The following is a 13,863-nucleotide window of genomic DNA, read 5'->3' as shown; positions in this document are numbered from 1 at the left end:
AACTGTTGACAATCTTGGCATCCTATTTGACCCCGAGCTGGACATCCAACCCTATAAAGTTTCCATCACAGAGTGCCAACTTACACTTCAGTAACATTGCCTGCCTTCATCCTTGCATCACCTGCTGTTGAAACCCTCATTAATGCCTTTGTCACCTCCAGACTCCACTGTTCTCATCCTCTACTTTCTGTAGACTTCAGTTCATCCAGAACTTTGCTGTCTGTATCCTATCCCACACCAGGTCCTACTTGCCTATCATCCCTATCTGTACTGACCTACATTGGCTCCTGGTCACCAACGCCTCCAATTTAAAATTTGCATCCTTGTGTTTAAATGCCTTCATGGCCTCATCCCTCCCTATCTCTGTAATTTTCTCCAGCCCTACAACCACCACCCCTGAATTCTCTGTTCATCTGACTGGGTTCATTCAAAGGGCTGATGGATGCTGTGATGAAGGATCCTATAGGTTTATATGGAATAGGGAGTGTGGTGGGCTGAATGGACCCTTCCATCTGCACTTTGTAAATTTAAGTATGTAAAATTCCGTTTTGTTCTCGTGAGCCACAGTTTAAAAAATATTTTAAACCTAAGCAGTTTCTTTGTACATAATTTTTTGCTGATGAAGTAGAGCAATTTTACATTTTTTTAATAGTAGTCATGATGTGGAGATACTGGTGATGGACTGGGGTGGACTAATGTAAGGAGTCGTACAACACCAGGTTATAGTCCAACAGCTTTATTTGAAATCACAAGCTTTCGGAGCTTTGCTCCTTCGTCAGGTGAGCAAAGCTCCGAAAGCTTGTGATTTCAAATAAAGCTGTTGGACTATAACCTGGTGTTGTACGACTCCTTACATTTTTTTAAAGAATTGTTTCTAACCCTTTGAGCACTAGGACCCCTAGCAGTTTTCAAAAGTTACAAAACTTGCTTCCACCCTGAATATTACCAGTTATTATAATATGAATTACATTCTGAGCAATAGATGATGTAATTTATAGTTTTTTTTTGGGGGGGGGAGGGGAGAGAAAGAGTGGGGGTTGTGTAAAGTTCTGCAGTACTTGAGTAAATTTTCCATTATGTCCTGTTTTGTAACGCACTTTTTTTCTCTCCGAAACAGCTACGTCAGTTGTATTGAATCCACAAGTTCGTATGTCTGTCCCAATTGCACCAGCACAGATTGTAAAAAATGTGAGTAATAAGTCAAATGCTATAATATAGTTTGTGCAGCTGGTGCTGTCACACAGCCATGTCACTGATAAACTATTGCCATTTCAATAACCGTTGACTGATTTAATGCCCATGTATTTTTGTAAAGTAGTGCTATTTTTGTTTGACCCAGCATTTATAACTTAATACACCATATTTATAATTTCTGCTGAAATAATGAATTTACCATACATTTGCATATTTCACATCCCTACACCAACATTTCTTTTCAGAGGCCTTTAAGTGCCACGTGCCTGCATCTTGGTTTCTTCCCCATTTGCATTTGCTTTAGATTTTTTAAACAAATAGCTCTTATTTTTTACTTTGACCCTTTTTTCTCTTGTGCTGCTTCTCTTCATTTAAATCTTGGATTGGAGGGGAGGGGGATCTCCTATTGTTGAATTTTGATTTGTGCAGTTGGACTTTGTTCTTTACCTTCAGTGCATGATTTGTTACTCGCTCTCCATTCTATCAATCTTTGGGCAGTGCTACAGGAGATGGACTAGGATAAAATACAGAATTTTTTTTGTTGCAATTTTCATATGAAACTTTTTTTGTTATCATAGAATGATACAGCACAGAAGGAGGCAATTCGGCCCATCGTGCCGGCTCTTTGAAAGAGTTGTCTAATTAGTCCCGTTTCCCCTGCTCTTTGCCCTTCAGTTATTTATCCAATTCCCTTTTGAAAGTTATTGAATCTGCTTCCACCACCCTTTCAGGCAATGCATTGCAGATCATCATAACTCGCTGCATAAAAATATCTTTTCTCATCCTGCCTCTGGTTCTTTTGCCAATTACTGTAAATCTGTGTCTGACCCTTCGGCCACTGGAAACGGTAAATAAGGAGAAACTATCAAAACCCTTCATGATTCTGAACGCCTCTATTAAAGCTCCCCTTATTCTTCTCTGTTCTCAGGAGAACAATCCCAGCTTCTCTAGCCTCTCCACATAACTGCAGTCTTTCATTTCTTGTACCATTCTAGTAAATCTCCTCTGCAACCCCTCTAAGGCCTTGACATCCTTCCTAAAGTGTGTTGCCCAGAACTGGCCACAATACTCCAGCTGAGGCCTAACCAGTGATTCATAAAGGTTTAACATATCTTCATTGCTGTTGTACTCTCTGCCTTTATTGATAAAGCCAAGGATCCCGAATGCCTTTTTAATAACCTTCTCAACTTGTCCTACCACTTTCAAAGACTTGTGTATGTACACCCCCAGTTCTCACTGTTCCTGCACCCCCTTTAAAATTGTACCATTTTGTTTATATTGCCTTTCCTCGTTCCTCCTAACAAAATGAATCACTTCACACTTCTCTGCGTTAAATTTCATCTGCCATGTGTCTGCCCATTTCACCAGTCTGTCCACGTTCTCCTGAAGTCTGTTACTATCCTCCTCACTGTTTACTATGTTTCCGAGTTTTGTGTCATCTGCAAACTTTGAAATTATGCCCTGTGTGTCCAAGTCCAGGTGGTTAATATACATCAAAAAAACAGTGGCCCCAATGCCAGCCCCTGGAAGACACCACTGCACACTTCCCCTCCAGTTTAAAAAAAACAACCGTTCACCGCTACTCTTTGCTTTCTGTCCCTTAGCCAATTACGTACTCATGCAGTCACTGTCCCTTTAATTCCATGGGCTTCAATTTTGCTAACAAGTCTATTATGTAGTACTTTATCAAACGCCTTTTGAACATCCGTATACACATCAACCCTTTCCGTTACTTAATCAAAATCAGTCGAGAGGCACAGTATATATGAGTAGTAGTACAAACTACTGTGGGTATAACTGGCTGTCTGGCTAACAAAATTGAATGATCTTGACCTAATTTAATTCTTCCCCTCACCCCTCATTCCTGAAAGTGTATATCCCTTGCATCTACACCACTTCAGTTTGGGGGTGAGGCCACCTTATTCAGCAAATTTCTTCAGGGGTGTTATTATCTTTGATTCTACCGAGGGCATACTTGAGCATTGTTACAAGGGCCTTTCCCCTGCTGGTTCCCTCCACTTTGAGTGTGTGCCTGTTCAATTTCTTAGTCTTTAAAATAATTGGATGTAATTAATACAAACTGTTATTACAAACCTCTCCTAAAATAAGAATTTCTTTGGGCCTTGCTGAAGTTTCATTTAATGCAGGCAGAGAAGTTCAAACCCTGATTAAATGAACCCTTTGATTTAAAAAAAACTTTTGAATTTTGATTGTATACAAAACAAAGGTAACTTTCTACTTTAGTAGTTAATATTCAACTTTTTAAAAAAAAACATTTTTGTAATTCTGGCTTTAGGTGGTTACTAAATCCATCGGCAGCACTACACAAATAGTTACCACCAGCCAGCCCCAGCAGAGACTCATTATGCCTGCAACCGCACTGCCACAGATCCAGCCCAATTTAACGAACCTCCCACCTGGCACTGTTCTGGCACCAGCCCCTGGAACTGGCAGCATGGGATATGCAGTAGTCCCAGCTCAGTATGTTACACAGGCAAGTAGAACACAGCAATTACCTTGCTAGTACTTTCAGAAACTGAGTTGTTTTCAGAAATCTTGTAGTTCGCTAGCCGGTAATATAAGATGAACGTAACTTGGTTCAATTTTGTGCCATATACGCCCAGAAGCTGCTTTCATGCTATGCAAGACTTGTTTTAGCACCACTGGATTCCACTGCATGGTGCTGCCTGCTGCAACCGGGAAGTAAACCTGCTGGGATTCACTGAGGGCTGTGCCCAGAAGACCTGGTTTAAAAAGATGTCTTCTCAGGTGCAGGCCTTGGTGAACCCTGGCAAGCTTCCTTCCAGTTGCAGCTAGCTGTGCAAGCCCCATGTTTCAAGTATAAGTGGTGCTAGCGTTGGCCTCACGTGCAGCGATGACTGTATTTGTAATCGTGATTCACTGATGGATTATTTTCGCTTTCTCCTCATGAGTGTTAGTGATCAATAGAACGATTGCTTTTGCTCCCTGTTGTTAGTACAGGTTCTTGCCTTGAAAGCAATGTAAAATATTTGTGCGTATTGAGCACTGGCTACCATGCTGTGAAAATCAACACATTTCAATTAGAATACCATCATGCCATTGATTGCACCTGATGAATACAGAATTTGCATGTCAGCCTTTGGTCTTTTTTAAAATACAAAAACATAGGGAGCAAACAACTGCAAATGTTGTAAATCTGAAACAAAATAATGGAAATATACAGATCATTAGCATCTATGAAGAGAATGTTTCAGGTGAAATCTTTCATCAGAGCAGTTTTGGTGATGGATTGCACCTGCAACGTTCAAGTATTTATATTAAAAAAATACTGGCCTCTGTTTTAAGCTTGAAGATAAGTTATTGCTCTTCTGGTTGCAGAATTATAGCTCTCTTTTTAAAAATGCTGTTTTGTAGATTAGCACAGCACCTCTTAACTCTAGTCCTGTAACTGTTGATGCACTCCTTATATTGACCAGTTGGTTTAGGGTTCCATTCTCCCATTTACTGAAGTGTTTGTAAGTACACTCACTTTGATGCCCAAACGTATAAGTGTTTTGTCTAATGTAGTTCTAAGCCATGCAGACCAGACGATCCAAGGTTTCACTGCTGATCTAGCCTAAGACAGCAATTGCAACGCTACAATTAGCACTAATGCCCCAGGCTATGGAAAGGAAAGATTATTCCAGTTTCGCACCAGTACCCAGTGACCCTTGGTGGAAAGTGCGTGTATGTCAGTTGAGGACAGAATGGGGAACCTTATGATGCTTTCCACAACTGAATAGTTGCTTTAATTCACATGTGAAGCTACCCAACGGTGCCTAGCATTGATGGAATTATACTTCAGCAAAGAATTGTCATCAGAAGAGAGGAGAAATACCTAAAGGTATACTGAAGTAGTTTTCTGTAGATGCTGTGGAGTTTTGTTCAGAATGCGTTTATAAATAATTTTAAAACTATTATAGGGCATACAGTGTCAGTAAATGGACGATAAAAGTGACAATATGCAGCAAGTTATTTAACTTTTTTCTTTGCTTTCATCAGTTACAACAGACCTCCTATGTTTCAATATCCAGTAACAATGGATTTTCTGGAACAGCCAATATTCAGACTCCAGCAAAGCTGCCAATCAATGGGTAAGATATTAAAACATCTTAACCTTAGTATATATAATGATTGCAGAGTTCAAAACTCTGCTATTGACTTCCAAGAACCTAACTTTCAGATGTCTCTTATTTTTCAGCTTATGGATCAGTAACTTTCTAAGAACATAAGAAATAGGAGCAGGAGTAGGCCATACAGCCCCTTGAGCCTGTTCTGCCATTCAATAAGATCATGGCTGATCTTCTACCTCAACTCCACTTTCCCGCCCAATCCCCATATCCCTTGATTCCTAGTGACCAAAAATCTATCGATCTCAGTCTTGAATATACTCAACGACTGAGCATCCACAGCCCTCTGGGGTAGAGAATTCCGAAGATTCACAACCCTCTGAGTGAAGAAATTTCTCCTCATCTCAATGGCTGTACCGTAAATTCCCCATGTGATTGGGCAGTGGAAACTTGCTTATATTAACTGGTATTCTGTCCACTGTGCTTTCTGCATCAGTCTTTTTAGGGTAAAGCAATACCCATAGTTGTGCAAATGTTCTTTCCTCCTTCCGGCAAGATCTTGGTAATGCAGAACATAAATGTAATCCTACAGATGGCTTGAAAGGGAGGACAAGTTGGGAATATGGGTTTAATTTATTGATATTTCTCCTTCCTGAGTTATTAACTTGAGCTGTATTTATGGAATGCCTTCACATTTGTGGCCTAAAGACAGGTCATCTGGTGGTTCACAAATTTCTGTCACTTTTCTTGGTATAATTCATGAATGTTTCACTGCTATTCAGAAAATATCAGCTTGTTAGACGTGGTCCACGCTGAAACACTATTGCTTTAATCGTCAATGTTGCCTTGATGATTGAGGAAGCAGTTCCATACTTTTATGATGCTTTCAAATAGCATTTTTTAGAAAAAATAAGGTGGGAAGAACAATTTGAGCATAACTTATATTGTTAAATTGCATGAAGAGCAATCTGCATACCTGCCTTGATCCCAAAAATTCCTTGAGTGTTGAAATTAGTTCTGCTTTGTAAACCACAATTCCTATATTAAGCAATGTTTAATTGTTCACAAGCCAGTTACGGTAACTTTATTTTTCTTGCATCTTTCTCCCTCTCCACCTTTTTCATGTAGGTCATCAACATCAGAATCAGGATCAAGGCCTAGGAAACCTTGTAATTGTACGAAGTCTCAGTGTCTCAAGCTGTAAGTAAGATGCTTTCAATAGCGCTGCAAAACATTGATGTCCTATTTTCATGAAGTGTTTACTGAACCTCTGCACTGAAAAATATTTTGTAGATTTCAAAATGCACTATCTTGTTTGTTGGTGGACTGGGTAAGGTGCTGGAGTATCACTTCTGGGACCTGGTTTCACATCCAGCCCAGCCTGATGGAAGAGAATCTCCTCTCATTGCTGTCTATAATGGTCCAATTTGAAATGAATTGGGCACTTTCAATCCAGTTCCTAATAAGCATAGACCAATAATACAGAACTAAATGGCGCTCTTGCCATTTAGTCACAGGATGGTGGAAGTGGGTAAAATGTCAACTGTTGCAATATGAGTTTTCTTCTGAGGTTGAAGCTCAGATGCAACAGACCAGTGTACAGGGAGCTTTACTCTGCATCTAACTCTGCTTCATGATGGCACTGGTTGCCTGAAATGGGTAGTATTCCAATGTCCAGTAATAAGCTCCTTCACCTTTTTAGAATAACATTCACGAATTTAAAATAAAACATGCGCACACCTTTCTGGTCTTGCTGCTCTTGAGGTGACCACAAGGTACGGTCTGAGAGGAGGAGCCCTGTGGCAGCTTTTGCAATGATGTCTCTCTCTCTCTGTGTCACAAAAACAACTTGCATTTATACAATGCCTTTTGTGTAGAAAAATATCCCAAAGTACTTCATAAAGGAATAATCAGACAAAATTGGATGCCGATCCAAAGCAGTGTATTTCTTTTATTCATTCTCTGGATGTGGATATCATTGACAAGGCCAGCATTTATTTTGACCCGGTGATAATGAAGGAGCAGATATCTATATCTATCTAAGTCAGAATGGCGTGTTACTTGGAGGAGATCTGAGGTGATAGTGTTCCCGTGTACCTGCTTACCCCGTCCTTCTAGGTAATGGAGGTTGTGGGTTTTGGAGATGCTGCTGAAGAAGCCATGCTGAGTTGCTACAATGAATCTTGTAGAGCGTACAAACTGTAGCCACAGGATACTGTTTTTTGGTGTGGTGGATGTTTCGGCTAGTGGATGAGGTGCTGATCAAGCAGAATGCTTTGTCCTTGATGGGGTTGAGCTTTGAGTGTTGTAGTTGCACCAATCCTGGCAAGTGGAGAGTATTCTATCACGCTCATGAATGTGCCCTGTAGGTGATAGAGAGGCTTTGAGGAGTCAGGAAGTAAGCCACTCATGGCAGAATACCCAGCCTCTGATCTACTTTAGTAATCACAGCATTTATGTGGCTGGTCCAGTTGACTTCTAATCAGTGGTGACTCCCAGGATGTTGATGGGGTTCTCAGCAATGGTAATGTCATTGAATGACAAGGGGAGGTGGTGAGGCTTTCTTTTGTTGGAGATGGTTATTGCCTGGCACTTGTGTGGCGTGAATGTTACTCACCACTGATCAGCTCAAACCTGGATGTTGGGAGCGGTGGTCAAAAGCTTGGTCAAAGAGGTGGATTTTAAGGAGGGTCTTGAAGAACATGAGAGGCGGAGGAACGGTGAAGAGGTTGAGAGGGAATTCCAGAGCGTGGAGCCTAGACAGCTGGAGGATTAGTCACCAATGGTAGGGTGAAGGGGATGCAGAAGAGGCCAGAGTCAAAGTAACATAGGGATTCAAACAGGAAAGATAGGCACGGATTTGGGAAGCAACAACACGATCAAGCGATTGAAGATGTTGTAGGGACACTGGGATTGAGGGTGGGTTTTTTGAAGAGGGGACTGATGACAGTTTTGAAAGGGAGAGGGTCAGTACCTGAGGAGAGGGCACCACTTACGATGCCAGCTAGGATGGGAGGTTTGGTGGTCAGTTTAGTGGAAATGGGGTCAAGGGCACATGAGCCAGTTCTCGTGGACAGATGAGCTTAGAGAGGGCACATGGGGAGTTGGGAGAGAAACTAGAGAAAGGAAAGTTCAGGGATAGGGCAAGATGGTTTGGCTTCGTGGGAAAGGGGAAGAGACAGATGAATGGATGGTCTGAATCTTAGTGACAAAAGTTAATAAGCTCATTTGTTGGAGGTGGGGGTGCAGGGCGCAGGAGAGAGGGGTTTAAGGTCGGGGATTATAGTGGAGAAAAGGAGCTGGGGTTATCATTGTTTTTCAGGATGATCTTTAAGCAGTAAGCGGTTTTAACAGAGGAGGCTGAGGCCCGATAGCACTTGATGTGGTGTAGTCAGATCTAGTGATGGATGGCTAAACCAGTTGTGTGCCAGATATGCTCAAGTCTGCGTGCCTTTGACTTGAGGGAGTGAAGTTGGGGGCTGTACCGGGGGAATCAACCAGGATGGGAGAGGGTAAAGCTTTGCCAGGGACAAGAGCATCTAAGATGGAGGTGAAGGAGTGCTTGAGCAGATTGACAACTGCAGAAGTATCATGGCAAATGGAGGGCCAAAGGCAAGGCAGTGGGCAGCCTAGCCAATTAGTACAGTGCTTCAGAATTTTTAGGCACAAGAAATGGCCATTCGGCCCAACAAGCCCATTCTTAATTAAAAGATAAATCATAACTATTTCTCCTCACCATTTCCTTTAACCTGAATTTCTCTGCAGGAAATCATTAAGTGCCTCTTAAATCCATTGCTACAGTCTGGGTTAATGCTCTTTACTGGTAACTATTCAACAGATCTATTACCCATTGGGTGGAAAAAGTTCAATCTGAATGTTGAAGTCTCCATCTTCTGTTATTTTTTGTAGCCTCTGACTCAGGCCGCTTATGCTGCCTCTTATTTTATGCAAGATTTCTTACAAAAACCAGGTTATAGTCCAACAGTTTTATTTGAAAATCGCAAGCTTTCGGAGGCTTTCTCCTTCGTCAGGTGACACTTCACCTGACGAAGGAGAAAGCCTCCGAAAGCTTGTGATTTTCAAATAAAACTGTTGGACTATAACCTGGTTTTTGTAAGAAATCTTGCATTTGTCAACCCCAGTCCATCACCGGCATCTCCACATCATGGCTCTTATTTTATGAGTTGCAATACACCTCCAAATCAGTAGTAGTAATTAATTCTGTCTGCATTGTACAGGGAGTGGTGAGAAATGTGATTGATTCAAGAGCACAACTTGCAGTTCTGTATTTCAGATCGACGCTCCCCTTGCCCTCAGCTTTCCTCGTGCAGTACAGGTGGTCAAATGTCTTTTTTTATTCGTTCATGGGATGTGGGCGTCGCTGGCGAGGCCAGCATTTATTGCCCATCCCTAATTGCCCTTGAGAAGGTGGTGGTGAGCCACCTTCTTGAACTGCTGCAGTCCATGTGGTGAAGGTTCTCCCACAGTGCTTGTTAGGAAGGGAGTTCCAGATTTTGACCCAGCGACGATGAAGGAACGGCGATATATTTCCAAATCGGGATGGTGTGTGATTTGGAGGGGAACGTGCAGGTGGTGTTGTTCCCATGTGCCTGCTGCTCTTGTCCTTCTAGGTGGTAGAGGTTGCGGGTTTTGGAGGTGCTGTCGAAGAAGCCTTGGCGAGTTGCTGCAGTGCATCCTGTGGATGGTACACACTGCAGCCACAGTGCGCCGGTGGTGAAGGGAGTGAATGTTTAGGGTGGTGGATGGGGTGCCAATGAAGAGGCTGCTTTGTCCTGGATGGTGTCGAGCTTCTTGACTGTTGTTGGAGCTGCACTCATCCAGGCAAGTGGAGAGTATTCCATCACGCTCCTGATTTGTGCTTTGTAGATGGTGAAAAGGCTTTGGGGAGTCAGGAGGTGAGTCACTCGCCGCAGAATACCCAGCCTCTGACCTGTTCTTGTAGCCACAGTATTTATATGGCTGGTCCAGTTAAGTTTCTGGTCAATGGTGACCTCCAGGATGTTGATGGTGGGGGATTTGGCGATGGTAATACCGTTGAATGTCAAGGGGAGGTGGTTAGACTCTCTCTTGTCTGGCGGGAATGTTACTTGCCACTTATGAGCCCAAGCCTGGATGTTGTCCAGGTCTTGCTGCATGCAGGCTTGGACTGCTTCATTATTTGAGGGGTTGCGAATGGAACTGAACACTGTGCAATCATCAGTGAACATCACTGTTTCTGACCTTATGATGGAAGGAAGGTCATCGATGAAGCAGCTGAAGATGGTTGGGCCTAGGACATTGCCCTGAGGAACTCCTGGGACTGAGATGATTGGCCTCTAACAACCACTACCATCTTCCTTTGTGCTGGCTATGACTCCAGTCACTGGAAAGTTTTCCCCCTGATTCCCATTGACTTCAATTTTACTGGAGCTCCTTGGTGCCACACTCAGTCAAATGCTGCCTTGATGTCAAGGGCACTCACCCTCACCTCACCTCACCTCTGGAATTCAGCTCTTTTGTCCATGTTTGGACCAAGGCTGTAATGAGGTCTGGAGCCGAGTGGTCCTGGCGGAATCTAAACTGAGCATCGGTGAGCAGGTTATTGGTGAGTAAGTGCCGCTTGATAGCACTGTCGACGACACCTTCCATCACTTTGCTGCTGATTGAGAGTAGACTGATGGGGCGGTAATTGGCCGGATTGGATTTGTTGTGCTTTTATTGGACAGGACATACCTGGGCAATTTTCCACATTGTTGGGTAGATGCCAGTGTTGTAGCTGTACTGGAACAGCTTGGCTAGAGGCGCGGCAAGATCTGGAGCTCAAGTCTTCAGCACTACAGCCGGGATGTTGTCGGGGCCCATAGCCTTTGTTGTATCCAGTGCATTCAGCCGTTTCTTGATATCACGTGGAGTGAATCGAATTGGCTGAAGACTGGCTTCTGTGATGGTGGGGATCTTGGGAGGAGACCGAGATGGATCATCCACTCGGCACTTCTGGCTGAAGATGGTTGCAAACGCTTCAGCCTTGTCTTTTGCACTTGCGTGCTGGACTCTGCCATCATTGAGGATGGGGATGTTTTCAGAGCCTCCTCCTCCCGTTAGTTGTTTAATTGTCCACCACCATTCACGACTGGATGTGGTAGGACTACAGAGCTTTGATCTGATCTGTTGGTTGTGGAATCGCTTAGCTCTGTCTATTGCATGTTGCTTCCGCTGTTTAGCATGCATGTAGTCCTGAGTTATAGCTTCACCAGGTTGGCACCACATTTTTAGGCACGCCTAGTGCTGCTCCTGGCATGCTCTTCTACACTCCTCATTGAACCAGGGTTGATCCCCTGGCTTGTTTGTAATGGTAGAGTGAAGAATATGCCGGGCCGTGAGGTTACAGATTGTGCTGGAATACAATTCTGCTGCTGATGGCCCACAGTGCCTCATGAATCTGTTAGCACGGTGATAGTGCCACACAACACGTTGGATGGTGTCCTCGATGTGAAGACGGGACTTCCTCTCCACGAGGACTGTGCGGTGGTCACTCCTACCAATGCTGTCATGGACAGATGCATTTGCGACAGGTAGATTGGTGAGGACGTGCAAAGTAAGTTTTTCCCTCGTGTTGGTTCACTCACCACCTGCCACAGGCCCAGTCTGGCCGCTATGTCTTTCAGCACTCAGCCAGCTCGGTCAGTATTGGTGCTACCGAGCCACTCTTGGTGATGGACATTGAAGTCCCCCACCCAGAGTACATTCTGTGCCCTTGCTACCCTCAGTGCTTCCTCCAAGTGGTGTTCAACATGGAGGTGGACTGATTCATCAGTTGAGGGAGGCCGGTAGGTGGTAATCAGCAGGAGGTTTCCTTGCCCATGTTTGACCTGATGCCATGAGATTTCATGGGGTCCAGAGTCCATGTTGAGGACTCCCAGGGCCACTCCCTCCTGACTGTACATCACTGCACTGCCACCTCTGGTGGGTCTGTCCTGCCGGTGGAACAGGACATACCCAGGGATGGTGATGGGAGAGCCTGGGACATTGGCTGAAAGATATGATTCTGTGAGTATGGCTGTCAGGCTGTTGTTTGACTAGTCTGTGGGACAGCTCTCCCAATTTTGGCACAAGTCCCCAGATATTTGGTTGAGATAATTAGTAACATAAGTGATTCTAGGGTACCTTCGATAGCAACAGCAACTTGCATTATAGGAGAGGTGAACAAAAACTTGGTCAAAATATTTTTTTTACGTTTGTAAAGATAGGAAGAGAAGTCAAGAGCTTGAACAAGTTTAGGTGAGGAGTTTGAGTATTGGTAGATTGGTGACCATATTGAGATGGAAATGAGCGATACCTGAATCAAGTCATTCACAATGTTGGAATTCATGAGTGAGTAGGGAGGGAAGCAAGAGTTGGAGCTTGGAGAAGGTGGGAGAGGAACTGCAAAGTGATGGGGGATAGGGGGTTGAGTGGGTCAGAGATGGTGGGGCGGTGGAAAGTCAAGGAGGGGAGATAGTGACCGATGCAGCTGCATGAGTGTTCTGAATCTTAGAGGAAAAAAATACATGATCTGTTTGTACTTAAACTTCCTTCCCCTGACCGCTCTCCCCTGGCCTCCAATGCCAAGTTGAAAAAATGGTTCATTGAGAAAAGGATCCATGGGTTGTTCTTGATCTCCAGATTGATCGTGGCGTAGTAGGACGACTTGGCTGAGGATAGCAAGACATGGTAGTGCTTTACATGTTTGAATCAGGTTTGGCGATGAATGACGAGACCTCTCGTGCCTGGTTCTTTTAAGTTTGCAGCTATTGAACTTAAGGAAGTGAGGCTGGAGACTCTGGAGGGGAGCAACAAGGGTGAATGATTTGGTGAGAATGAGGGGATCGAAGGCAGAAGCTTATAGGTCAGTATTGGGAGTGGTGTTGACACAGGTGCAGGTTCAGAGGAGAGGGAGCTTGAGAATGAATTAGTGAAGGAGCTGGGAGAAAGTTTTTTTTCCAATGGTGAGGCTGCAGACAGTCAAGGGATGCATATAAGTAGTAAGAATAAACAGCAAGTAATCATAGAGATACTCTCATCGGTGTTTGAGACCTCTGAGGTGGAGAGGCTAAGCGAGATGTTGAGATGAGTGTGTTTACATGAAGGGTGAAATTGTGTTAAGATTGAGCAGAGAAGTCTAAGGAGGGGGATTCCAGGGGAGTTGAGGCATAGGTTAACATCAACAAGGGTGAGGAGTTTTATGGTACAAAGGAAGGGTAAGTTGGTACGGGGCTTGGTACAGTTGTACACTAAGTTTAAGGGAGGTGGGAGGAATGAGAGTGTGAGCGACTCAAAGGAGGTGAAGATGCCAAAGTAGTAAGGAATGCAGCAGAGTTGGGACTTGGCAATAAGAGCTATGCCACCACCATGGCTGTTCTGACAGGGCAGGTGGTGATGTGTCATCAGATGGGGGTGCTTCAGTGAGTGATAGAGTCACCACATGTAAGCAAGGTTTCTGTCAATGCCAAGATGGTGTTAGATTCATCCACCATCAGGTTATGGATACTGAGAGCCTTGTTGTCGGAGCAAACATTCTCAAAGGCAACATGGAGCAGGC

General features: G+C 43.9%; 1 protein-coding gene across 6 annotated transcripts in view; it reads left to right on the top strand.

The window, feature by feature from the left end:
- The window catches only part of lin54 (lin-54 DREAM MuvB core complex component), an 89,029-nt gene that overhangs the window by 47,284 nt on the left and 27,882 nt on the right, over window positions 1–13,863 (top strand). For all 6 annotated transcript variants that reach the window (XM_067989974.1, XM_067989950.1, XM_067989983.1 and 3 more), the window contains 4 exons: window positions 1,118–1,188; window positions 3,491–3,688; window positions 5,218–5,309; window positions 6,414–6,485. In XM_067989974.1, the coding sequence (XP_067846075.1) occupies window positions 1,118–1,188; window positions 3,491–3,688; window positions 5,218–5,309; window positions 6,414–6,485 (433 nt within the window). The remainder of the gene's footprint in view (window positions 1–1,117; window positions 1,189–3,490; window positions 3,689–5,217; window positions 5,310–6,413; window positions 6,486–13,863) is intronic.

The sequence above is a fragment of the Heptranchias perlo genome, chromosome 1 (genome assembly GCF_035084215.1).
Source record: "Heptranchias perlo isolate sHepPer1 chromosome 1, sHepPer1.hap1, whole genome shotgun sequence".
Taxonomy (NCBI): Eukaryota; Metazoa; Chordata; class Chondrichthyes; order Hexanchiformes; family Hexanchidae; genus Heptranchias; species Heptranchias perlo.
This window is presented reverse-complemented; position numbering and strand designations above follow the sequence as displayed.